Source organism: Citrus clementina, unplaced genomic scaffold (genome assembly GCF_000493195.1).
Source record: "Citrus clementina cultivar Clemenules unplaced genomic scaffold, Citrus_clementina_v1.0 scaffold_1, whole genome shotgun sequence".
NCBI classification, from domain to species: Eukaryota; Viridiplantae; Streptophyta; class Magnoliopsida; order Sapindales; family Rutaceae; genus Citrus; species Citrus x clementina.
This window is the reverse complement of record NW_006263303.1, coordinates 3,596,823-3,624,111: the sequence shown is the minus strand read 5'-3', so window position 1 is coordinate 3,624,111 and position 27,289 is coordinate 3,596,823. Positions and strand designations below refer to the sequence as shown.

At 35.2% G+C, this 27,289-nt stretch overlaps 4 protein-coding genes across 7 annotated transcripts; 1 reads left to right on the top strand and 3 right to left on the bottom strand.

Annotated features, from left to right (window-relative positions):
* Positions 1–1,990: 1,990 nt before the first annotated feature.
* On the bottom strand, positions 1,991–7,782 carry LOC18055108 (protein EARLY FLOWERING 3). Its single transcript, XM_006450712.2, has 4 exons — positions 7,003–7,782; positions 5,566–6,443; positions 3,626–3,677; positions 1,991–3,506 (listed from the first exon to the last, which is right to left on the bottom strand). Exons 1-4 carry the CDS (start codon positions 7,216–7,218, stop codon positions 2,481–2,483), a joined length of 2,172 nt encoding a protein of 723 aa, XP_006450775.1. The 5' UTR covers positions 7,219–7,782; the 3' UTR covers positions 1,991–2,480.
* A 1,088-nt stretch (positions 7,783–8,870) lies between these two features.
* LOC18055107 (exosome component 10) lies at positions 8,871–14,729 on the top strand. 2 transcript variants are annotated; one of them, XM_006450710.2, is made up of 10 exons: positions 8,871–9,019; positions 9,439–9,599; positions 9,771–9,902; positions 10,001–10,051; positions 10,814–10,910; positions 11,602–11,648; positions 12,310–12,526; positions 13,407–13,536; positions 13,629–13,671; positions 14,466–14,729. In XM_006450710.2, exons 1-10 carry the CDS (start codon positions 8,968–8,970, stop codon positions 14,541–14,543), a joined length of 1,008 nt encoding a protein of 335 aa, XP_006450773.1. In that variant the 5' UTR covers positions 8,871–8,967; the 3' UTR covers positions 14,544–14,729. The 2 variants fall into 2 exon arrangements, with proteins under 2 accessions (XP_006450773.1, XP_024033331.1); XM_024177563.1 differs by lacking the exon at positions 14,466–14,729 and adding an exon at positions 13,773–14,455.
* Positions 14,730–15,493: 764 nt separating this feature from the next.
* Positions 15,494–20,536, bottom strand: LOC18055106 (clathrin interactor EPSIN 1). 3 transcript variants are annotated; one of them, XM_024177618.1, is made up of 12 exons: positions 20,363–20,536; positions 20,193–20,240; positions 20,044–20,095; positions 19,236–19,315; positions 19,071–19,149; positions 18,851–18,934; positions 18,593–18,738; positions 18,250–18,483; positions 17,727–17,887; positions 16,869–17,065; positions 16,122–16,512; positions 15,494–15,934 (listed from the first exon to the last, which is right to left on the bottom strand). In XM_024177618.1, the coding sequence occupies exons 2-12, from the start codon at positions 20,231–20,233 to the stop codon at positions 15,714–15,716; spliced, it is 1,686 nt and encodes a 561-aa protein (XP_024033386.1). In that variant the 5' UTR covers positions 20,234–20,240; positions 20,363–20,536; the 3' UTR covers positions 15,494–15,713. The 3 variants fall into 3 exon arrangements, with proteins under 3 accessions (XP_024033386.1, XP_006450770.1, XP_006450771.1); XM_006450707.2 differs by having other exon boundaries at positions 20,378–20,536; XM_006450708.2 differs by having other exon boundaries at positions 20,385–20,536.
* A 4,438-nt stretch (positions 20,537–24,974) lies between these two features.
* On the bottom strand, positions 24,975–27,071 carry LOC18055104 (transcription factor MYB87). The gene is made up of 3 exons (XM_006450702.2): positions 26,799–27,071; positions 25,986–26,115; positions 24,975–25,864 (listed from the first exon to the last, which is right to left on the bottom strand). The coding sequence occupies exons 1-3, from the start codon at positions 26,932–26,934 to the stop codon at positions 25,153–25,155; spliced, it is 978 nt and encodes a 325-aa protein (XP_006450765.2). The 5' UTR covers positions 26,935–27,071; the 3' UTR covers positions 24,975–25,152.
* Positions 27,072–27,289: the final 218 nt, after the last annotated feature.

Sequence of the window (27,289 nt, the reverse complement as noted above, 5' to 3'; positions counted from 1 at the left end):
AGTAAATCAATAAGGTTTCGTTAGCAATAGGTGAGTGATTTGAATTTGCAATGGCTGCCACTATTTCAATCCACTGTTGCTTGCATTTGACTCTAGTTATCACCGGTCTCATGTTGATTCATGGATTTGCTAAAGAGAAAACTGCAATGATAAAAAACAAAGAGAAGCTTATCAAGCATAAACATGCTTTTAAAACCATTTCAGGTTGTGATTACCATAACTTTTTTCTCAATTCATTTGGTAGGATGATTTCATAGGGATGTATTTGCTTCTCGAAAATGGGGTTAGTGTCGACTGCATTGACATCTACAAACAACCGGCTTTTAATCATCCTCTTCTCAAGAATCACAAGATACAGGTTTCTTGGTTTTATAAGTACTTGGTGCAAATTTATAAGCACATATGGTAAACCCCTTCGAAATTGCTATTATTTCAAGTGACTAGTACTCGGTAAATGCTCTTGTTTCTGATTTCCCTTAGAGTAATTAACAGATGAAGCCTACTTCACACCCAGAACAAAAGAAATCTATGGCCTCCAAAAATTCCCACACACAGCTTATTCAACTCAAGGCAGTCGACTGTCCAGAAGGAACAGTCACCATTTTAAGAACTCGCCAGATGGTAATCTTATGGACACTCGATCAAGCAGAAGTGCCACCTATGGATTCGGCTTTAACAGCAATGAATATGAGGTTAAATATAACATGTAACAATGAATAATGCCGCCTATAATACTTTTCACATTCTGCTAATCATTTTCGTTGATGCAGACTTAAATATTGCTGATGCTGGATGGATATGCATTCATGGCTTCAACGTATACATTTTACGCATATGGAACCTTTGATACATGCTCTTCCAAACTGGATATGATTAAATATGTAGAATGTTGATTTTAAACAAAGAGAACAGAACACAGAGAAATTGGGGCTGTTAATTGCATGTCATTCATTGTTGCAGTATCTGAATTTATTCAAAGAAAAGAAACAAACAAAGCCAAAAAATCTGCCTACATATCTTTAACATATATCTGATATCATAAATTCAAAAACAAATTGTTCCTACAATCTTGCAGGATATTATTGACAGCATAATCATATCTTTGCTGTTTTTATTTTTGCTCAAATCCTGCAGCAAATATAGCATTGTCATCATAGAAATATTGAACCAGAACTTGGAGCATATTTCGTCGCTCTTATTATTTTGATCATAGTCTAATTGACTGTTTATGGGTATATTTTTTTCGCGTTTTTAGGTGAATCCAACACTATATGGAAACAACCTTTCACGGCTAGTTGCATTTTTGACAGTGAGCTTTAATTATCATAGATTCTCTTAATCATATAAATTGTCAATGTTTTTGCTTAACATGCATGTTAATTTTCCATATTGTATGTCAAATTCAGAAAGATAAATTCAGCAAAACAGGTTACCATGATCTCAAATGCTTTGGTTTCGTTCAAGTGTCCAGTACACAGTATCTTGGCTGTGTACTAGAGCCTGTTTCTGAAGATGGTGATTACAACCACCAATATGAAGTTTTTATTGCGATTTACAAGGTAATTTACTCATGCTTTACGCCATTCAATTGCATGCTCAAAAAAATTAGCAAATGTTTCAGGATATAGGCTCGAGAAGTTCGTGGTTAAGATATAAGGTGTAAGCATCGGATACCGCCCAACTACAATTTTCACAAAACTGGCAGACAGAGCCAACAGGGTGGTCTGGGGGTGTAGAGTCTACACATTCCAGCAAAAATGGGCACACATTAAAAACAAGGCAGTCTGGATGCCATGCTTTTTTTTGTTTGAGTCTACAAGGAGGAGAAAAAAACGACCGGGGCAGTTTCTTTTATTATGGTAGTTTTGCAGCTTGGTATGAATGCCAATAACATATATAAAAATATTTGGTAATTAATGTGACATGCTTACACCTGCAGTTAAATAAATTTGTCAAGAAATTCCAATAGCACAGCATAGTAAAGGCTCAGTTCATGATAAGTGTTTGTATTGCTACAGATGTGACAAGCCTACAACATACGAGGGAAGTCAGTTTTGTGGACTTGGCTATGTTGCAACTGTGGTACCGTGCCACAATTGCAACCCATTAGATCCACTTGGATCCACTGTTGCACCCCTCATCCAAGTGGATCCAATGGCTGGTTGCAAGTGTGGCACGGTACTACAGTTGCAACATAGCCGAACCCCAGTTTTGTCAGTGGAAAAACTGTCGTCCCCTTCCCTTATGGAGAGATCTATCCCTCTGCCTAGGAATAATCTTAAACACAAAAATATTTTCATACTATACAGACTTCCTGTATCCTTCTAGAGATACCTACATATGAATAAGAATTATAATCACAATCCATAAGAGAAAATACAACATATCACGCCAAAAAAGGAGAGCAGGGAAGGACCAAGCAACACTCCGAAAGAGAATCGCAGAATTTAACCAACCAGAATTTATTTGATGTAAAAAAGCTAAATTGAGTCATACTGTTTCCTCTCTTCTTGTATAGACTGGAAAATTCGAGCCACAGATTCAGTAGCTGATCTAGGATTGTGAGGCACAACTTTGATCACTTTTGTTGGCTGGTCTGCATCATGAGGCTGAGGGGCCGCCTCCTGAACAACTGGAGACACGGTAGAAAGTTGAAGTGCATCTGTACCTTCAGCAGCATGACCCATCCCATCACCTCGCACTCTCTCACCTGGACTACTTGCCGTACTTCCTTGTAACTCTGTGTCTTTAGATGCCTGAAACTGCCTTACTGGTGGAACAGCTCCATTCTTCTGGGCTGGTACATTACAGGAGCTCTCTTGTGGCATGTAAAAATTAGCATCTCCTTGAGAGAATTGATCACGCGAACCTGGCACAGCAAACTGATTCTTTTGTTCAGCAGCTGAACCTGAGACCGATGGGTTCATAACTGGCATGCCATAAGGTGGGAAGTAACCATGACCAACTAGATGAGCACCAGGCATAACCCCATTTCCTTGAAGAGGAATAGGTGATGTAATCCCATAGTCTGGATGCATAAAATTACCTGTCAGAGGTGCTGGGCCAAAAGGTGAACATCCTCCCCCGCAAACTGTTCCCATAAATCCAGGTCCAGGATATGGCTTGTATATAAGCCCCTCCGAAGGGGACATAACAGGAATCAACCACTGCTGCCCAGGCGATTGATGAAAACACCAATGAGCCATTCTGGAATTGGTGGCTTCCATTGGTGGAGGTTGGTTTGCACAGTAAGGCCCATAATTTGAAGGCTGACTACCCATTTTCACAGAAGAAAGAGACGTCTTCCCTACAGCATTTTCCGCAGAGGATTCTATCTTATGGTTAGGCTTCTCAGAATCAACTTTGCGCTTAACACTGTGTGGCAGTGGTTTTACAACATACTCCAATGGAAGTTTTTTAGCAGGAGAGGCCTTCAAAGATGGTTTGCCAAGACAGGCGCTCTCTTCAAGCAAAACGTCTGGTGATTCAGCAATCAGTTGTTGGACCTGTTTGAATACACAGATTAATTTAATTTCCTTTCAACAGGAAAAAAATAAAGGCAAGAGAGTCTGCAGCCCTTGCCAGGAGAAGTATAAGCTACTTCACAGAGTTAAGACATCCTTACCTTGATTAGTCTATGCAACTCAAATACTTGAACTGCAAACACTCTTTGCTGACTGTATACAGTAACAGGAGTTGCATCAAGAACCAAATTCCATAGAAATCATTAAAGGAGTTTAACAAACACAGCACAGAGATAGGACTAACAAGAATCCAATGGACATCCACATGCGATCAGATATCATATACCATAATTATGAAGGCTGTAGCATGCAGAACAAAACAACTTGCATACATGCAAATGCAAGATGTTATTTGGGTTGGCTTTAAAATTACAATATCCAACAAAAAATTTCACCAAGTACAAACTTTTTAGACCATAACCACACTTTTTATCCAACGCCCATTGTAGATACAGCTAGCCTCACGCACCTACAAGTGTCAAAGAAGCCTAAAATCTCTCCCTAGCTCTCTAATTACAATCATACTCTAGCAATCCTAGTGCACTCCAATAAAGTCAGAGACAAAAAAAAAAAAGGAGAATATGGTCAAAGACTACGATACACACAATTGTAACAAGTTCCTAAACAAGAATCACTTGGCAAAATTTCAGTAATAAATACCACCAGCAGAAGACCGGAATTTTTCATTTCAAAACTTGTACATTTTCTCCCTTGGGAAAAGCGAGTGAAGTGGAGAACTCTATTAATAACTACAAAGATGTACAAATAACTAGAAGCAGTACTAGACATCACCTTGATTTTACAATAGAAAGGAATAAGAAGGAATAAGAAAATACATGCAAGATAATGATTCAGAATGGAGATACGTACATTTTGCATCTACTTGAAGAGATGAAGCATAAATTTTCTGTTCGAAATAATGAAAACGTGTATAACACATACAAACTGTACACGCCTAACATATATCATAAACACATTGCACAAAAGACTGCGAATCACAACCCCACAATATCTTCCAACATAAAAATACTAAGACATCAAATGAAACATCCCATTCGCCTCCAAGTACTGTAAAAAATTATCCCGTTTCTCAGAGATCCACCCAACATAAGCTTCAGGGATCATCCTCCAGCGATATTTCCTTTCCTGCTCCAAGCCCCCAAGTGCTGTGGATAGATAAACTCCCAGGATCACAGGGAAAAGAAAGCAACACCACACCGAGACAGGAAGATATGCGAAAAGCAGATGCAAGACAACAAACAAAAGTGAAATGATCCACTGTCTCAGGGCCTCCTTGCATACCTCGATTAGGATTGTCCATTTCCCTGCTGTAAGATGATCCATTGTTAAAACATTATTGAGGGCCTTTGAACAAAAAAGGGGTCACTTACGAGGAATCCCGGAACTCCACACCATAAACCTTCCCTCCCTCAAAGTCACAAGTACAACTCTTAATTCACAAGTGTAGCTTTATACTGTGAAAATACTACAATGAGCATCTCTTCTCCAATAAAGAAATTCTCATATTCTGAAATTTACACCATATTAGACAAACTAAGAAACTGTCAAAGTTTCTAAAAGAAAAATCTATTACAATCATCCTGAAGTCAATAGTAGGCCCAGCCCCAGACCACAAGCAAACTCATGCCAGTGGATCTCAAAAAGAAAATTGAGAAGAGGCTGCCACTGCAAATTACTTGCGTCCATAAAAAGAACAACGAGTCTAGCATGAAAACAAAAACTCTAAAAGTACTGAAAAAATTAAGGAAATGAATTGTGGGTCCATCCCATTTCGACTTGTCACAGCCAAATAAGATAATACACGTCCCATAAAACCTCACTACTCCACCCCTTAGTTTCCTATGGCATACCAGCATCCTTACATTTGCATAAAATACAGATATAATATCATCTAACAGATATGGTATATCCACTGCTTATACAACATACAATGGTGCATTAGGACAATTTCAAGTCCCAAATTCAGAGCCATGAAGAAGAAAACAGAATAAGAAGCTATTAATAAGCACCAGATACTTACTTGACAATTGCTCTTCTTGCTTTCCAGAAATGTTTATGACCTATTATTCCAACAACATCATCAGGAGACATATCCACGCCTGACATAGAATCCACCATGGAGGTTTCAGAGACATCGTCACTTTTATCTCCACTTCCCAACTGCAGTGACCCACAAGTCTTGTCTACATGGTATCTGCTGTCATTATGAAGCCCACTTCGATGGCCACAGTCTTCTGTTGAATGAGTGTCACCTCTAGGCTGGAGAACAACTTCCTTCTGAAAATCCCCAGTGGAGTCAACATCATCATAACGACAACAGCCATTTGGTGGCAAGCCAGCTCCAGACTCCAGTCGTAAAGAAGCATCACTATCATTTATTCTGCTAAAATCAGATCCTGAGATTTCTCTATATTCTTGATTAGGAGATGCACTTACTTCCTTCACAATCCCATCAATCTTTTCTCTAATTGATAAATTCACAGAAGATTTTGCAGGAAAGTTTCCAATTGAGATGCAAATCTTTGGGTTCTCTTGACAAACGTGTCCTCCCTGTTGTCTCAAACTGATACTAGAGGAGCTACTGCGTTTTGGATTCTTATCGCAAGCATTTTGGAATTTTGTAGACTTACGGGTATTAGACGGGTTAAAGGGAGAGAGGTTTCCCTTATCAACATCACTTTGAGATTTACCATGACATTGTCCCATCCCTGCCTGATCGAATATAGGAACTGCAAAATCATCCTCCTCACTTACTTTCTTACTCTGCTCATGATGTTGCAAATGAGTGTTCAAAGTGGCTCCAGCAGGCTGGTCAGAATGACACTTCTCATCCAAATGAGTGGGTGTTGAAGGATGTACAGAATGTGCGAAAAGCAAATTTCTTTCAAGGCCATTCCCCTGCAAATACAACAATCATTTATATAACTGCAATGAAGCTGGTCCCTCATAGATACTCATACATAGAAAGCACACACTCATACACACAGACATAATTTACTCACATTAATCAGAAGTATCATATGTGTATCACCAATTAACATAGGTAAAAATGAAGTTTTCCTCACATGTAAACAAAAACAAGTGCACAAACAGTCAGAAGGCCACTGGCCACCCACCAATAAGACAAAAATCAGAAATGACTAGCTGCAACGAATGAATCTTTCAATTCCCCTGGGAGTACATAAGAATTTCACTAACACTTGAAAAGCCAACATCAAAGTCAAACACTTGATGACCGTATTAAGATCTACTTAAACAAGAAGCTTCCATCACAATAGGAAAAAACAAAATAATTAGTTTTTTTCATCATAATTCAACTGAGCCAATACAACAATACATAATAGTACCCTTTAGATTATCAACATTGGCAATACTTTATCAACAAAAGACCTAGAAGATCACTCGTGAACTTTTCACCTATCTCTAACAAATCAGTTACAGAAGTTGTTGAAGGTACCTGGCTTGAAGAAACTGGAGGAACCAAACTGCTACTGTTTGATGGATTCAGAGGCAAAACACCGGTACTAAACCTCTGAGTAGGGATACTGAGCTGTTCATAAAGGGCCATCTTGTTCCTAGGCGGTGCTCTTGGTCCTCCTTTCTCAGTATCATTAACATGTAATCTAGGGAACATTGGTCCCATGATCTTTTCATCATCTTTTCCTCTCTTCATTTTTTTTTCAACCTATCTATTCTAAACAGAACTCAAAAACTAACCCAAAATGAAACAACTTGCTTCACATCAAATTCACTAACAAATCCCATGAAAGTCACCTAGGAATCTAAAACCCACCAGTAGAAACTCACAATTCAACATACCCAGAAATCAAAATCAGTTCTTTGTAAATATCAAGACTCAAATCTTTAAACAACACAGAATCTACTCAAGCCTCCAAAACAAAAACTTACCATAAAAAAAAATCAAAATTTCACAAACCCAGATAACCAAATCGGCTCTTTCACTAAAAATCTCTACCAACTTACAAAGCTCAACATACACACAATTCAGTCAAAAGTTGGAGCTTAGTAGCTGCTGAATCGATGTGGAAAATGAAAAAAAAAAGGTGAATTCTTTTAGGATATTTGCAAAATTGTGAAAGCATATACAAGATTGTTAAAAAAGAGAGGGAATCGAACAAATTCGATAAGAAGAAAGAAGGGATTGGGCTTATGCTCATATAGGGATTCCTGAGAAGTACAGCGACTTTTAGGAAAAGGGAAAGTGAAAAGTGCTGGATCCGGGCCCACTTCGGATAGGCCTAGAAGGCCTGGCACATTGATTTTTATATTAAAAACCATGATCTGGATTTGTTGCCAGCTTGCTATTTTAATTTTATTTAATTTAGATGTTTGCGTTAGTTATTATTACCCAGTGAATTGGCTCTTTCGCTGCAAATTTCTTTAAATCCCAAATGATTCTATCCATTTCATTAAAAATATAGTTAATTACTCAATGAGCACTTGGCGTTAACATCAATATTTGTTAATTATGTGATATCAGTAATTTTATTAGCATTTTTAATATTTACTAACAAAAGAGACTTCAACCTTATCCTCATAAAATTATTTTGTTACTTATTTCATTAAGAACTGTTGATGTTTTAATACATTACATTCATATATTTATGATTCATGTGACGGTATTAATACTCTTAAAAGAAGTTTTTTTTTACTCGTAGCTTGCGTTTAATAATAAAATAATTATTTTTCATAAAATTAGTTTTCTCTTTCTCCTTTTTGTGATAGTTTTCTCTTTTCTTTTCTTTTTTTTAATAGTTTTGTCTATTTTAAAAAATTTTCTCTACTTTATTAATGTTATTTGTAGAATTTTTTTTCTTTTTTACTTATTTTGTGGTTAGACCGGAGTCAAGATTTTTCTCTAATCTCGTTCATTTAAATAGCTTCCAATTAAAGATCTTTTAATTTATACGACGTGGCTTATTAATCATTTTTCACACTCTCTTATTATGGAGTCAGGAGATTACATTTCAAAATCTTGTTCGTGATAACAATGATTTCGTGAAAGGAGCCGCAACAGCGGCGCTCGCCTACCTATTCTTGAAATATTGGGGCCTGTAATCTGTATATTCACTTTCTAATTTGATATCGATTCTTCCCTAATTAGCGTTTCTCGTGATCAGCGTTTCTGTGCCACAAATACACGGTCTGTCACATGTCAATAGAATCATATCTCTTTCAATGACGTGGCGCGAAGTGAGTGGTGTACTCCTTGCGGACTTATTGTTACGGTAAACATCAGAACCAAACTCTTTTTGCCTTTTTTTTAACTTTTTCTCAATTTAAATTCATTTCCGGAAAAGAAAAAAGACAAGCCAGAATAAAAACCCTAATAGGGTACAATACAGAGGGGAAAAGAAAAAAATTTTAAAAAAAATTGATCTGGTTGGATGGTCCCGATGACATGGCTTCGTCTCCTTCTCATCAAACTCATATTCCCCTCTCTTCAGACCCTGGTAATTAATTAATTTAATTTACATTTAAATTTTTTTAAATTTCGATCCAGAATTTTAATTTTTGAAATTTAGGTTGTAATTGAGCATTTGCAAATCGTTAATTGGGGATTGCTCTGCTCATTTGATTAGATTCGTTTTTCATTTAACCTTTTGTATTTTGAACTTACCTTCTGTTTGGTTACTTAGAAATTATACGAAGATGAAAAATTATGTTCTTTAAGAATCTTGAATCTAATTGGAAATGGAGATTTTTTTGGAAACAATTTCAAATTCACGCACTAATTTGTTAGAATCACATTTACAATTTGTTTTCTTAATTTGTTATAAGCAACTGATATATTCTTTTTCGAGTTATTGGTTGAAACTTTATTGAGTTGCAACAATTTTTTTTTTTTGCTGTCTTTTTTCTTATATTTCAGATGGAAAGCCCATAGATTCAGTGGTTCCAATCCATATTGTGACCAATGCTTCTCAACTTCCTGCTGAGTTCCTGGAACCATCTTCTGAGAGACAATTGGTCATTGGTTTTGACTGTGAGGGAGTTGACCTTTGTCGCCATGGAAGTCTTTGTATTATGCAGGTATAATGTGTTTTGCCTTCCCGTTTGATCCATCTTATATTTGTTCGAAACGAAATACATCTATTTACTTGTTTCTGTTTCAATAGGAATGAACCAAATCCCATCTACTGTACGTATGTCAATTTGATTTATGAGAAAATTTATAAACTTAAGCTTTGTGCTTTTTGGCAGCTAGCATTTCCAGATGCTATATATCTGGTTGACGCTATTCAGGGTGGGGAGACGGTTGTGAAAGCCTGTAAGCCTGCACTTGAGTCTAGTTACATCACAAAAGTTATTCACGATTGCAAACGAGATAGTGAGGTCTCTTATTGAATTTGTTTACTTCTGCATCATGGCATGCATGATATGCTTGACAGTATGTTATTTCTGTTTTTAAATTTATTTGTTTGTTTTTGTAGGCATTATATTTTCAATTTGGCATTAAGTTGCACAATGTTGTGGATACCCAGGTAAATATCCTTTATAACCTACTGAAAACTATTGCAGGATTGTGTGCCCTTTTAGTACCTTTTCAAGATAAAGAAAAGGTGTCCGATTTTGAGTTTGTATGGAGATATTAGGAATGGAAAACAAGTGAAGTTTTGAGCATGTCAAAGTTTCTGTTTTGTCTTTTTACCTAGATGCTTAACTTACCTTCATTTATGGACGGGTCTGGATTGAACCTCTTGCACATATTATTGGCTATGCCTGTTAAACTATCATTGACTTTATCGTTATCGGCTGGAGAGATCTTGTATATGTAGAAGGAAAAACCAATCCCAGTTGTATAAAGAAATTTTGCATTGTCAGTCTTTAATTTACTTTTGGAAATGGTTTATGGAGTTATTTTGGAAACCTGTTAAACCACCATTAGACTGATGTGGTGCTTCGAGATCAAAATGTAATGAAGGTAGAGAAGATTGGTCCTTAGATGTGGTTGATGAATTATGATATTCCTTTTTAGTAATCAATAATAGAAACAAAATTCTCGTTCATTAGCACTGGTTTGATGTTTAAACTTGCTTTTACTTGACATGGACTTGTACTTTTTGCTATCACTCGTCAATTTAAGTATCAATATCCACTTTTACACTTATGTTACGGGAACAGCAATTAGATTTGAAATCAATTATAAAAGCAAAATTCTTGTTCACTTTGGAGCCATCAATTTATTATTGACATAATCAGTGAACATATTTCTAAGAATGCCTTTTTCTCCTGGTGGACTGCAGATTGCTTATTCTTTAATAGAGGAGCAGGAAGGTCGGAAAAGATCACCGGATGACTACATATCATTTGTTGGTCTTCTCGCAGATCCACGCTATTGTGGTATTTATATGTCGTGGTATCCATTTAAGTAAATATTTGTTTCGTGTCGTCGAAACTTTTTGTTTCCTCAATGTTTGTTTGTTTGGTCAACTGTTTAGTGAGCAGAGTTTAAATTGCTTTCGATATTTTATCCTTAGTAGTTACCCCTGATACCTTTCTTTTGTTAAGCCAGTTAGGTATTCCTGATTTTGAAGTTAGGATTTGTAGACAATTTTCTTTTCCCTGTGTGCAATTAAGCCAACCAAGACTAGAAAATAGATAAGAAGCAAAGAAGATGCATTAGTTTCGTCAATTGCTGTATTACTGCTTTTACAATCATCTTCTATTCATCTGGTTACCCTGCTCTGCTGTAAAGTGGCACTCTACACTTTTTAGTTCTTTACTTGATTTTTGTGCCCTATCTCTGCAGAGATTTGATAAATAAGGTTTTGTCTTGCCTTTCTGCTCAGGATTAAGTTTTGGTTTTGTGACTTGATAGATTTAAGAGCATCTTTTTGTTATAGACTTGATTTATTATTCATATTTTACTACTGTTTGATACTGCCTGCTAGTGTTGCTAGACTCTTCAAATTCATGATCAGACATGATTTGTTGACCATTCTTTAATGTCTATGGCTGTCTCAAAGTCGCTCCTGAAATTTTTGCATTAATTATTAGGTTGCTGAAATGTGTTGCTTTTATTTAAACGCAGGTATATCTTATCAAGAGAAGGAAGAGGTTCGTGTACTCCTTAGGCAGGTTAGTTTTGAATCTAATTCATTCTGAAATTCTGGGCTATGGTAGTTCAAATTTTTGGACTGTTCATCCTAGAATTAAAAGTATTCTTGTTGCCTTGGTTTGATTCTATCAAATTCTTTGGGATGTGGCTTCTTGGGAAGCCAAATTCTGTTGTTTGGAAGATTGTGTGATAGATTTCACAATGTAATAAATGGCTTCCAGCTAGAAAGGATATCAGTATATGCTCTTTTACAACAGTTTGCAAGCTATTAGACTTAAACCTCAAAATTTAAAACAAGTACACTGTAAATGTTGATTATGATCAGTGCTGACACTTGGCCCACGTACTCACCATCCTTGATACTTAGACAATTATGTTTAAAGTTACTGTATATAGGACCATGTTGTTCTATGAGACATGGACCTAAAACTTTGAAACAACTTGGACTGATAGTGTTCATGAAAATCAGTGCTGACTCTTTGCCTAAAATCTTACAAATGCAGACTGATAATTTTCATGAAAAGCAGTGCCAACACTTGACATTATATTTTATGTTTGCCCAAACAACTTCCCTTTTCTGATGCTAAGACAATTTTGTACACAATTACTGATAGATTGAAGATCCAACTAGTCTGCAACATGTGCTACCACAGTAATTGTTCCGCTGGTTGTCATGTGCAGGACCCCCAGTTTTGGACATACAGACCACTAACTGAACTGATGGTCCGAGCAGCTGCAGATGATGTCCGCTTTCTACCGTACATCTATCACAATATGATGAAGAAACTAAACCAACAATCCTTATGGTACCTTGCAGTGCGTGGTGCACTATATTGTCGTTGTTTCTGCATCAATGAAAATGATTATGTGGATTGGCCACCTCTCCCGCCTGTTCCAGGTTTTTATATCTTGTCAATTTCCATACTGTTATAGATTAGTGTAACAACAACACCCCACCCCCCGGCGCGTTTGCATATTCCCCGGAGTGTAACGAATTTGTCAATAGACTTTGTCCAATCACCATTTTGCACGAGGGAATGTTTCCTTGCAATTACTCATGTTGAACATGCAACATGGGAAGAACAGTCAAAATAGGGGAGGAAGCCTGGTGTTTGGGTTTCTGAAACTTGTCTACCTTGATTCCATTTGAATTATAAATACACGAGGCAAATTCCAATTACATATCACGCCCACTTATGCATGAGTTGAGTTTCAATATAGAATTCTCTGCTCATAAGCTTCTTATTAATAATGCACTTAATCAATCAATCATCCAGCATCCTATTAACAAACTTACCAAAGAAGATAAAGTGTTGCTATGGTGTTGTAAAGTATCTGCTTATAGTTTGGTCTAGCCAATGTGTTTCTTATGATTTATATCTACTGTTCTGCTGTCTTTCATGATCAATAGGACTTTGGGCTTTCAGTTTAATATAAGAGCATGTTAAAGTCATTATCTAAATTCTGAATAAGATGAGTGATTCTTGATGGTTGAAATGTTGCATATATTTAGCGAGAAACATAGTGCATTAGTTGTGCAACCCCTTGGTTAGAAAAATCTGTATATAAGCAGCTTATGATTTTTAATATTCATTCACTACAGAATGTTATTTTGGATGGTATCTAGATTGATAGTCATTCAAAACTTGTGATGTGTTGTTTTAATAACATTATATGTAAAGTTTCGGCAACTTTTTGTTTTCTTTTTTCCATAAGCTTGGTAAACCTGCTGTTAGGATTTCAATGTGTTGATCTAGGTGTGCGGTTCATCTATGTAGATTACTTGATAGTGGAGGGAGATGTTCCTGAAGAAGAAATTCTGTCAATTCTTGATGTACCCCCCGGAAAGATGGGACGTATAATAGGAAGAAGAGGGTCTTCTATTTTGGCTATAAAGGAATCTTGCAAGTATATATACCTCTTTCTTCTCTCTGTGTAATGCATATCACAATTTCATGTTTGAAAATGCTAAATTGATTATCTTGGTCGCAATTTTGCAGTGCTGAAATTCTCATTGGAGGTGCCAAGGGTCCACCTGACAAGGTTAGTCTACAAAAACTCAAAATCTATTGAATAATTATATTTTCACCCACACAAAAACATTAATCTCCTCGCGCAAACTCAAAGAGTTTCTGTTGATTTAGGATGAAAGCCTACATGTACACTGTGATGTGGGAGTATGACTGAATTTTTCAATCGCAATGCTAAATGAAGGACCACACTAGTGCGTTTGTGACAGGATCCTCCATTTTTATCTTTCTAAAAATGAGAATAAATAAATGACTAAGCATTAGTATTCTCACTCCTCTGGCCGCAGCATGCAATCAAAACGCATATGGTTGTGAAGTTGATTTATATGGTTTGAGAAATTTCGGAAGCATTGTGGACATGTCCTAAGCCTGCTTAGCATTGATTAAAGGGCTCTATAATTTCAACACTGCTCACCTCTTTTAATCTTTTATAAGTTATATTACTTATATTACTTTATTACCTTCTCTGAGTTCACTTCTTTGTTGTCAATTTGCTCCCCCATTATTTTGTTAATTCATGCTCAGACTTTATATAGTGCCTCAAATTTTTCCGTGAATCTCAACAGCAAAATATTACAGGAACTTTTGAAATGCTGTATCAGGTTGTTCAGCGGAACCTCTTCAATTATTTGTCGTTAATTTTGCTTTACAGTTTATTTTGTTATTCTCGGCCATCCTTTATCAAAGTATAACAAAAACTTTTAAGGTGATGGATTTAGGTTCATGCATGTATAGGAAAAAAGACTCTTCAAAATAAGGTGTAGAAATCTGTCTTTCAAGAGCCTGATAAGTAGTGGGTTCATGCAGGTATTCATCATAGGACCGGTGAAGCAGGTGAGGAAAGCAGAAGCCATGTTGAGGGGAAGAATGCTGGAGATGTATTAAGGAACATATGTCATTATGCTTGTTTGCAACTCTACAATAATAATCACAAGTTCCAGTGGATTAAGTTTTCTTCTTAATGTTGTGGCCCTTCCTCATTATATGGTACAGAGTAATGATCATTCACCCTGTAGTATAGTCTTTAAGACCATATATTTAATTCCTGTGGTGCTGTGGTTGAACGTGAAAGTTCCGTAGCGAAGCACCAAAACCTGTTTATTGAGTGAAACAATATGTCAAGGTAAACGATAAATGAAATCAAAGTTAAATAACTACAGGACCAATAAAAATGGTTGTAGAATCATCAAATTAAACCTGTTTATTGAGCAGATTAATTTGAATTCCTATCCTCCGGTGGTCTGGACCTACGACGGTAGACTACCATTGTGACAAAAAATCTTTCACGGTCGGAGGAAATTTTAATTTTTGTTGTATAAATTATCTGTTTTGGGACATGTGACAAACGAAGAAGCTTTAAAAAAAATCATAATCTTTGCAAATTAAGATCATATTTAAAATTGAGGTGTAACTTTTGACGTCAAAAACACAAAAATTGATACTGTAATTATAAAATAAAAATTAATAGTATGTGGTCAATGTAATTTTTAAATAATAATTTTGATAAAATTATTTAAAATATAATAAATTTTTCATCCTACAAATAAAAAATTATATTAACATAATTTTTAAAATACAACAAACTAAACACTTTAGTTCCAATATCAACCCCAAACAGGTCTTAACTCTATTGTCCGATGCCAATGCAACTGAAAACGAGTATACTTATAGCCTGACAACACCTATGAACGTTGCAACGTCCCCTATCGGAAATGTTCTAGAGCAGCAGAGTTTCAAATTTGCCAATTTACTTCATTCAAAAACATGAAGCAGATGAAAATTCCTCCCAATAAATAACCAAGCAAGGAGCCACCACAACTCTGCACGACTTAAAATATTTGCAACTTCGCATCCGATTCGGTATAACTTACAACAAAAAGTCCTGTAAACTCTCTGTTCATGATTACACAATAATCAAGTCACTGTATTGTTTAATATGTATTTATGGACAAGAAAGACTCAGGCTTGCAATATGCTCAACACTTCGAATATCTTAACCGAATAGGCAAAGAATAGAGAATACAATAGTGAAATGAACATGAACATGGGAAAAAATTACTTTTTAAAACTACCAAATTGATATTGTTGGCTGCCAAAATTTGAGAATGGGTCATCTCCTACCGACTGTGGAGATGTGAACCCAGATTTACTGAGACCAGTTCCAGTGCCCATCGCTCTCCCCATGTAAAATGATGTTGGTGGACCCTTTTCCCTTTCATCTGAACCATCACTTAATCCACCCACAACCCCTACATCTGCCAGTGATACCTTCTTGGCTGCAAAGTGCACAAAGTACCGTATGAGAGAAACCTAAGGTAATTAATTCACAATAACAGAAGCGGGGAAGACATGTCAAAAAACTGTTATATGATGCAAATACAGACGTCAGTAATAGATCTGAAACAGTAAACATGTGACTGTACTATGCTAGGAAATTACAGTACTTAGGAAGATAATACTTACGAGCAGATATATTAAGATCAATGATCCCACGACTTAATGAATCTGCCCAAATTCCAGACTTCACCTGGAAAGCATCCTTTTTGGTTGGAGGATTTGAGACAGCTGAACACGTTCCAACCAAGTTATTGAGGCTAGAATCACTGGCAGCATTTTGTGTGGTTCCCGTAGATACTGAATTTGAGTCGGAAGTGAATGCTCCAAAGAAATCAGATCCATCATAATTGTTCAGTGGAACCGTCGCAAATGGATCAACAATATTAGTAGTTGTCGGCTCAGATTTTGGAGCCTTAGGTTCTGGATGCACAGCTGGTTCAGGGGCAGCAAAAAGGTCAACTGGTGCAGGAGCTGCAGAAAAATCCACGGGTTGAGAAGAAAATAGATCAACTTCCGTCTGCATAAATGGACAGTAAAAAATATAAGATTAGCACATAAACAAATTCATTTTAGCCAAGGGAGAATTATTACACCCTGATTCCTGCTTACTATAAACCAATGCCTCTAAAATTCCAAAAGTAAACCAAAGTATCTTTCAATTTAATTAATCAAACAATTTTATACATTCTTTATGCTCTTATTATTGCCAGGTCCGTTATAACTCATCCAGGTAATGTAGAGGAAAAAAAATTATTTCAGACTTCTGCAGGTAATTCCCAAGTCATCAAATGCCTTCTCAACAACACACAAACACAAACATGCAAACACATAACATATGGCATTTCTAGAAACATAGAGGAAAAACAATCTGACCTTAGTCTGAGAATTTACTCCCATTCCTTGCTCAGGTTGTGCTGACACAAAAGTTGCATCAGCAAAAAGATCAACCTCTGAGGCATTACCATTTGTGGCAGATGTTTGAGCAGGGGCTGGAGTTGGTGCATCCATGAGATCACCAATCAAACTATCTCCAAATGGATCCACTTGCTTAGAGTTCCCAGCAGCAGACTCTGTCGAATAGGCCAATCCACAACATATAGTGAGACACACCTTGCTATATGAATTATTAGAAAAGGAACCGGCAGTAATCATTAGTATCAACTCTGGTAATACTTTCTGCATTCAATGAAGCAGAAATTTGGTTTCCACCAAGTATCTAATCGTACATATTCACTATAATAATATGAAGTGCATCTGGTAGAAATTCTTTCTACAACTACCACATAAACACTGTTTTGCAGAAATGGCATTGGGCACTACAAGGTTTCCACAGCAGCACCAAATTTCCGGCACAGGATGTATACAATCATGTATGTTATCAATGAATCGATGCCTTGCTAACAGTGATCAAGCTCTGTGGACTTCAAATAATGTCAAAAACCCATCAATCATCCCCATAAAAATCTCCTCCCTGGACCCCCTCCCACAACCAGAAAAAAAAAAAAATACCACCCAATGTTATGCATTCAATCACTTCTTCATGATCAAGGAACATTATGTTGAATGGTCAGATGACACTTTTTTTCCCCCAATCTATTCATGTACAATCTTTTTATTTGTGGTAATTGATTGAAAATAAAAGTTTATGGAAGATACATACTCCACAAGGGTTCTTTAGACTCAATTGAAGCAGACAACTGCACAACATAACATGTCACACAGAATACTTACTATTACTAGAAGTTCCTCGAGGATCAAAATCATCAAAATCGTCATCATACTTATTTGAAGGAATGCTTGAGCTTTGAGAAGGAATTGAACTGTATTTGTCAGAGTCATTTGACTTCATTGCTGATTTTGAAGCATTGGATGACATATTGTCTTGATCCTTGCTGCAATTTATCATTATCAAATTAACAATATCATACATAAAACAAAATGCAAACTTCAAAGAGGGAGCATGTGTGATTACGTATCAGTGAGTGTGTGTAAGAGGGAAACTTAGACGGAGAGAGAAAAACACTGGTACGGCATCCTCTTAACCAACTATCACAAGTGACTATATAAAATTCAATATTAATGCTATTGCATGCCAAGCAATAACACGAATCTCTTCTCATGGAGCCAATATAAAAAAATATATATATGGAGATATCTCCAAGAAAACCTTTAAAATCTTAGCACATATGCCAATCTCAATCCATCTCACAGAAACATAAAAGTTAGAACACAATAAAGCCAAAAACTGCCATACCGTGCAAACCCCTTCTTCAAGGTGTTCCCTTGATTCTCACTTGCAGCCCCTCTGCGTGACTTTCCAAAGGTATCATTTCCAGTCTTTTCCTCTCCATATGGATCCCTGTCTTTATAACTTTCTCTGAAGTTGTCACCTGAACCTCCATATCGATCACTACTTCGATAGCCACCAGTACCAAAAGAGGCTGAACCAGACTTATATGTTATTCCAGTAGATGAAAGTCCGAAGTACCTAATAATTGCAGCAAGCACACAGTTAAGTTAGAGGGAATAATCCAACAGTCAAATTCATAGAAGCTGAAGTTAAACATATATTTTCAGTTTCTGAGCTTATAACTTACTTTTCGCGGTTGGCAGAAGCTTTATTTCTTACTTCTTGTATTTTATCTTTATTGTTCAAAAGGGCCACAATATTTTCTGCCTTCTTCCTCACATTAATTCCCATATCCTTCCCACTTGGCTCAACATACTCAAAACTTGATAGAGACTTACAAATGACCACATAAAAAGAACCATAATCAGACAACACAAAACTCTTTTCTGAGGCAGTTAGAAAAGTGCTGACACATTCAGCAAAAACGCATTAGAATAGGCCTTACTGATATCTGGAAAGTATGTTCTATTATGTCATCAACTGCACGTTCTGATCCATGGGATATCAGATACTCTATAACAGCCAATGCCTGATATATAAGAAGGTACAGATGTTGAGTGCTTTAAAATACCCTATTAACCAATAAATGAGGGCAGTAGCTATAAAAGCTTTATGTGTCAAATGATTTCCAACATTGATCGAGTGAGTAGTAAGTAAGGTGGTACCTTGTAAACATAACGCCAGTCCTTGCCAGTCTCAGCCAATCTTGTCCATAGAACATTCATAACCATCTGACATTCAGAGCTAAAAGACATTGCACCTAATAAGTTCAAAGCAAGATAACATACTTTCAGCACAACATTACTTGAAAGAAATTGAGAGAAACTGACAATTTCTTGGTAGCCTGTGCTATCTCTGCCAATGCAGTGCCATGAGGACCCCAAGGTTCATTGTCTGTCGCATCCAATACCTGCATTAGTAATGACAAAATTCATATTTGAAAAAAAAAATGCAAAGAAAAAGTAATCTCATAATGGTAGGAGTGATGCATATGCTCCAAAGCTTAAAGCTTTCAACTTGAAGCCCAATCTGAACCTAGAAACCGATGATATGATTAGCACAAATTAACACATGCATATCATCACCCCAAAATTTCAAATCGGCCCATCTGATTATGAAAAAAAAAATTAAAAATTACATAACCATACGAAGCAACAGGAACATGAGTTTAGATATTAATAGGTGAGTGTAGAATAGAAACAATGAATGTAAAGTGCAAAACTTGAAATCGCTTGCTATTACAGACATAAACACAAACTAAATATCATTTAGGTAAACCGCCTTTAAGAGTTTCACCACAAACCATTTCTAATTGCACCAACTTACAATCCTAAGCTAAAAGATGAAAGCTGGAGTCAAAAACTAAAGATCAGCAAGGAAATTCCAATATTAACATTGTTTCAGTGAAATCAATTGATCAAAGTGAAAATATGTGAATCATAGTAGCAAAGTCAGTCAGCATAAATCATATCTTACCAAATTGCAACCTATCTTTAATTTTTTATTACAGTATAAATCTTGAATTTCCAACAAATCAAATACAATAAAATTCATTAAATCTCATAGTTAAAAAAAAAAAAAATCCACATTAAACATCAGCAAATCGTCAAAGTATATATAACAAAATGAATGTCTTACCTTCTGTTCAATCTCCGGAACCTTCAAAACCTTCAAATTCACCTCCCTCTTTCTGCAAAAATCAAAATAAATAAATAAATGGCTCATTCTGAGCGGTTACTAACCGAATTGTAAAAATTTTTTAAAAAAAAAAAAGAACATAAGCTCACATTTCACGAACCGTCTGATCGAATACCTTCATGAAATCCATGATGGATCTGTATCAAAAGATGATGTTATATGTAAAATCGAAATAGTCAAATTACCGTTTAGATAGATCTAAGCAAATTGCAGGTAAGTGAAATGTGGGATCGAATAAATGATAAATCAAATAATTAACTAATGCAGTGAATACAATGAACCGTTAAATGTTCAGATCTCGGAGATTCTTGCAGAGATTATTAGATGATAATGAATCAGGTGTCGATCTGTGGATTCATTACGGGAGCGCGATAGAAATATAGACAGTCATAATACTACGCAAGTAAAAGAACGACGACGTTCAGCAACAATGTCGTTTTCCTTTTTTGGCCTTTTTTCACTTGTACTGTTCTACATAGGATACGCGGGGCCTAATTTATTTTTTATTAATTAAATTTAGAGATGGCAAGATTTTATTTTAATGTCCTAATTTGATTGCGGGATTAAAATAAAAAATTCCATTTGCGGATAAAAAATAAAAATTTTACTATATTATTTTAGTTATTTTATTATTTTATGTTGACTTATTATCATTGTTCGAGTTTAGTTAACTATTAATTAGTATTATTTTTAAATTTTAATAATTAACATCCTTAAAGAGAAAAAAAAAATACTTTTACTTGAAGAATGGAAATGAAAATTTAAGGACAAAGAGGGAAAAAAAGGTCAAACTGTGAAAACTGTTATTGATTTACTATATATACAGTACAAATAATAGATCATTCTAAGTCTTCAGGAATTAATCCTAGTGATTTTTAAATATTTTTATTTAATTCGCTATGTAAATTCAAATTCTCAAAATGATGAGATTGAAAATTTTAATTTGAATCTTATCACTATATTTTTGAAAAAAATAATAATAATAATAACGATAATGGTCGTCCGCTCGATACCATAGCCACTTCCTCCTCCGGTGGTTCTCATTTTGCCATCTCATTTTTAAAACACTGGATCACACACAAACTCATGGGTTGGGCTTTTTAAATTCCACCCCGTTGGGCTCATAGATCTCAGATTAGAATATGGACTATCGTGAGGGTGCACTTATTGTAACTAGAAAAAGATTTGGGCCATTCAACAAATGAAAGTATTAAGGCCCGAAATTCTAAAATACTTCGGCCTTTCAATTTTAATATTTTTCAATTGTATAAGTGGCTTTGCCTAATCTAACGTGTATTTCAATGTCGTATTGATGATCGTCATATGTGCGCACATAATTTATTCTCCAACAATTACTTTTGGATTTTATATTATATTAAACCAATACATAAACGACACATCAGTTTATAGATAATGGTTTATATAAATGAACAGTTAGTGTCTCTAACGTCACCTCTTAATCTTAGCTAATACAAAATTAGATTTGAAATTACCCGTGATGAGAATGCTTGAACTTCAAGCTAGTGATAAGAATACTTTTAATTTATCGATACATCACTAAGGATGCGTTTATATTTTATACAAGCTCAACATTGGCAGATTGTAATGTTTGCTAATTTTTTTTTTTTGGGGGGATATTTCTCCATAAGTTATTATTATTATTATTTTAATATATAATTAAATGTGTTGAAAAGTTGGAAGAAGAGAAGCATACCCTTCATAGTTGAAAAAGGGGTTATATTATATTAGTATTACAATCGGTCACTGTAAAATTCTGAATTAATTAACATATTTATTTGACATCTTGTGCACGATTGATAAAGAGTTCATAGCGTTAATTAGTCTCCTAATTGACTTTGAGAAACACGCTGCATGATGTATGTAAACTTTTCAAAAACACCCAACAATTTGTTATTATAATATACAAATTATGAAAGTTCAATGTCGAAAATGACAATTGAACTTTGATTATGTCCAACCAACAACCATAATTTATCACAAGAACTTATTCATAAAAATTGGTAAGATTCTCTCAATAGAAGCAACTCTGAGGTAGGGACCAACACGCGTATTAATTTAATATAGTTCTATAATTTAATTTATATATCATTATTGCTTTGATGGAAACATTAGTATTAAACATTTATTTAATTTTATCTTCAATAGTTAGATAAATAAATTAATTGGCATGATGATTTTGAAAAAGATTATCAAAGTTTGACTTGGAATGAGCTTTGTTTTGTAGAAAAAAATAATTGAAAGCGACTGGCCATTTCAAAATATTTAAGTACCGTTGAACACACATAAATTTGAGTAATTAAATCCTATGAATAGTACAGATTGTATAAAACATGTTCCATTTCCATTTTTTTTTGTATAATTATATTACTCTTCTTTAAAAATTAGAATAGAATACGTTATGTGATTTTGTCTAGCTGCCTTCTGCCACACTGAAGCAGCCAAAGCCTTTTATGTTGATCGGTTGACCAACACCAAGAGTCTAGGATAGTGAGATGATTGCTTTTCTTTTTTTTTCTGTTTTTATTCACTTTTTAATCACATACTTAAGAATTCAGTTAGAATTAAAGATATTGTAACTTTTTAATTCCCATTTATAATAAAACAAATTCATTACCATACAGTTCGAATTACATATTATACATGTAAAATAAATTCATAAAATGGTTTTTTTTTCTTTTTTCTTTTTTAATTTCCTTTTTTCTGTTTTTATTAACTTTTTTAATCACATACTTAAGAATTTAGTTGGAATTAAACATATCTTAACTTTTTAATTCACATTTGTAGTAAAACAAATTCATTACCATAGAGTTCGATTTATATATGGCGACGCTGGTCACTCCAGTCTTAAAGAGAGATTTTTTTTTTTTCGCTTGTAGCTGGGCGATATACATGATATGATTAAAAGTTAAATGGAGTTAACCCAAAAGTACGTAGTTTAGAGATATAAATTTTAAACGTTAGTATCTTTGGAATACCTTTTGATAATTGTGGTAATTACTTGAATATGGGGGCAAAATTCTAACAAGTTGATGTTTTCATGAACGATGAAATTTAGTCTTACTACTTATTGAACACACAAACTTTAAAATAATATATTAAATGTACAATTTAATTTTCCTTAATCGAAGTTCCACCTACCGAAAGATGTCCTACATCAAACATGATGTATTTGGTGCCCCTATCATGGTATGCAAACATAAATTAACGTTACCTTGTGTATGTGACAACAAGCTCGATCAGCATCTTGCCTGTGGAAACTAAATGGGGCCTCCTATCTCTAATTAGATGATTAATGGTTAATACCCTACCATTAAAGAGTATTCTCTTGTGGCGTTATTCCTTTTTTATGACTAAAAATATAAACCCTCAACCTCTAGCTTATGAAGAAAATGGAATGAAAATAGGGTTTTATCTCACAATGTCGATGAGGTTGTCTTGTCAAACAGAGATAAGTGAAATTAAGGGAATATTCACCTTCGAATAATGCCAGCAAGAGCAAGATGAAAGATGCATCGTGACTCAATTAATTGTCAAAAAGTCCAATGTGCGGACATTAAAGGAAACAAATGACTGGCCAGCTTCGGCGGTTCTACTTTAATTCTAGCTAGTTTTTTCAATAGAGCCATCCTTCAAATGAAGGAACCCAAACTAGCTCTAAATTCTTGTAGAATTTTCTGGTCGTCCAATATAATAATTATATATTACATCGACCATGGTCATAGGGCAATAGCACATATAAATGCCCGTTTTAGGCCGCCTGGAGCTAGGCTTTTGACTATAAACATGAACCTTTATCGTAAGAGTTAATGTTTAATCTAAAATTATCTAGTAATTAGTTCGTGAGTTTCTTTTAATGTGCTTATAATAATGGCCTTATCTATGGTGGATTATGATGTGACCGAGGGACGGAAATAGTTGTATGTTAATAATTTTATTGCAAAGTAGGAGTGGATTAAGAGTCACGCCACCTTAATTCTAAATGAAAGTTGAAATTAGAGTGATTGAATTTAAATAGGCATGATTGATGCCAAAATCTGCACGTTGTCTTTGATTACCTCAACCTGCATTATCTATGATCAATCTAATATGAGTAATGATAGACATTTTAAAATTTTATCTCAAATTTTATTTAAATAGTATTATATATAATGTGTTATTTATTAAATAGTTGATAATTTTTTATAAGTTTTAAGAGAATTAGTTACATTAACTCACCAATTAGTGAACAAATGAGATATCAATTGAGATAAAATTTTGGGAAATCCACCACTCCGCTCCTCTTCTAATATTGCCCAGTGATTTGTCAAAGTAATGTATATAACTCGACAAAGGAAGAGTTTTTACATTCGACATATGACTGCGGTCCGCTATTGTGTTGCTTAAAAGAGACACCAACTTTAAGTTTTCCACATTATATCAAGCAATTAGTAGACAATGTAGGGACAATTCATTTGAGACTTGTATGGATTAAAAAATGATTTATTAATAGCAACTTGTGGGACTTTTCAATTTTCAGCATCAGAGGCGACAGTTGTAACCTCCTATTCATCTCTTTAGGTCATAAAAAACATAATGAGATGTCAATTCAAGATGTGAAAAAGTAGTAGGCGTCGGCAAAAGCAATCTTTTGAGAGAGAGAGAGAGAGCCAGTCTTTTATGGTTAATATATGAAAGGATTGAAGGGGACGTTATGATTTGAAAAGGGGATTACATGAGTCTCATGTAACTTTCATGGTCTCTGACAAAACACGGAGCAGAAGCAGACATGCTGATGCCATCTCTGTTTCACATTCATCTCTATCTCCTTTGGAAAAGTAAACCAAATTCCCATTCACAAATTAACCCTACAATGATAATGACTTGGATTTGATTTACATTATATGTTCCTCGCTGGCTACAGACACTAGGTAACGTAGAATATAACAAATTAAGACCAGGTCCAATGTCAGGTAACAATGTCTAAAAATCAACCAATCTAATTTAGTCTTATGTTTCAGTAACTTGAATGTGATGATAACTGATGATGTGTTAATATTGGTTAATCACACTTTGATTCAGTCCTTGTGGCTTAATGTCAGCGTAAGAAGAATCAGCAGCTAATAAACTTGGATACCAATTACTCAGATCATCATGATGACTAGTAGCTTTCTCTTGATGATTATACCAAAGAGTGCCATTGTTGTTGACATAATATTGATCACAAGGGTCTCCGATTCCGAAGCCGAAATCCATTAGAATCTGATCGGCATCTTCAACACCACCGTTAACGTTGTTTCCAGCAGGCAGTGTAACACTTGAGCCCTCTTGAGAAGATGTGAGAACAGGACTGTTCTTCAAGCTTGTACCCAATTGATGAGAAACAGTAGAACTAGTAAAACTCATTCCAGCAGAGTGAGGGGGAATAAAGTGATGATTATTTACAGTACTTAATCCATAAGCAATATGATCATGATGATCAGTTAGCAACGGCATCGATGGCGAAGAAGAGAGTTGAGTAGGTGAAGCTGGATATTGGGGATCACAGGCTTCAGATTTTGGCAGTGATATTGAAGGATTTGAGTCATGAAGATGATTAGTATCAGTTGGATTGCTGCCGCTAATAATTGGGGAATTGTTAGCATTGTTGCTTGTGAGCAGGCTTACTTTCCCAGCAAGTAACTTCTTCTTCAACTTGGTGTTCCAATAATTCTTCACATCGTTGTCAGTTCTTCCAGGTAAACGAGAAGCTATTATGGACCATCTGATAACAAAAACGACAAGTGGGAAATTAAATTATTATAAGCCCAAAATCAAACAATATAAATATAAAGATAAGGGGCAGTTTATTAACTCTATATACGATCAGTAGCAAAATTAATTACCTGCTTCCTATTTGACTATAGAGGGTACATATCACATGATCTTCATCTTCAGTGAAATTCCCATGTTTGATGTCTGGCCTCAGGTAATTTAGCCACCTTAAACGACAACTCTTGCCACATCTCTTGAGGCCTGAAAATTTAACAGCCAAAGAGATTCAAATGAACCAAATACATAAGTTACAGCATTGAAAATAACGTAACATAAGACAAAGAAATTGTTGCTTATAAGATGTATAGATGTGATGTGCTTAAAGCCGACCCATTTATACAGTATTAATTATTGATTAGTGATCAATAATATGATTTCACATGAGGGTTTCAATCGTATAGCCGTATAGGTTCTTTTATGATGGTCCCCAAGGCCAGAAGAAAATGTTATCTCTAACAAGAAGACAAACAAATCCCTCTGGCAAGTCTACTTTTTTCTTGTACTGTTTCTAACGTGTGTACTAAATACAAAACTGAAAAGCAAAGACGAAAACAAACCCTTCAGAGAATAGATGAAATGGGCTGAAGTGAAGGAATCTGTCAAATTGTTTAAAGGAAAAATAATAGGATAATAATAATAAATTTAGAGGAAATTTTTTTAAAAATTTAAAAAAAAGAAAAAGAAAGAAAACACTCTCCTTTGGTTACATTACATTTCATGATCAGATGGATAATTTTGCTTGAACTAAACTAACAAAGATAAAGAAACTTGAAATGGATATTGAGTAAACTTGATTATAACTTGTAAGAAAAGAAATTTTTTTTTTTTTTTTGGTGGTGATATTGGGTACTGTGTGAGAGAAAGAGAGGAAAATTAGAATATACCAGCTTTTTGAGGCAAAGCAATCCAGTTACCGCCAGTGCCATGGGTCTCGACATAACGCTTAAGAGTGGCATCTTCTTCGGGAGACCAGGGTCCTCTCTTCACGTTGGCTTTGTCACAACATGGAGCTCTCCCCATGGCTGCTATTGCTGCTCAGTGCACACTGACCAGAACCCACACAGCAAAAGAGATCAACTTTAAGAAGGTAAAATGAGACACGCAAGAAGAGCCAAGATGCCAGCTTCTTTAATCAAGAAAAGCAAACAATGGGCTAGTTTCTGGTTAAGGGTTTATATAAATATATAAAGTCGATGGCGCCTTTGAGGGCTTCATTTTGCAAGACTCTCTTTCTAACTATTACATGAATACATCGCCCTTTTTCAAGTACCTTTTACTTCTTTATTTTCGGAACTTTGTGGAAATGTCAGAGTTATTTAGTCATTTTTAAATTTATAAAAATGACCGGACTTAAACTACATTCTTACTTTTACAT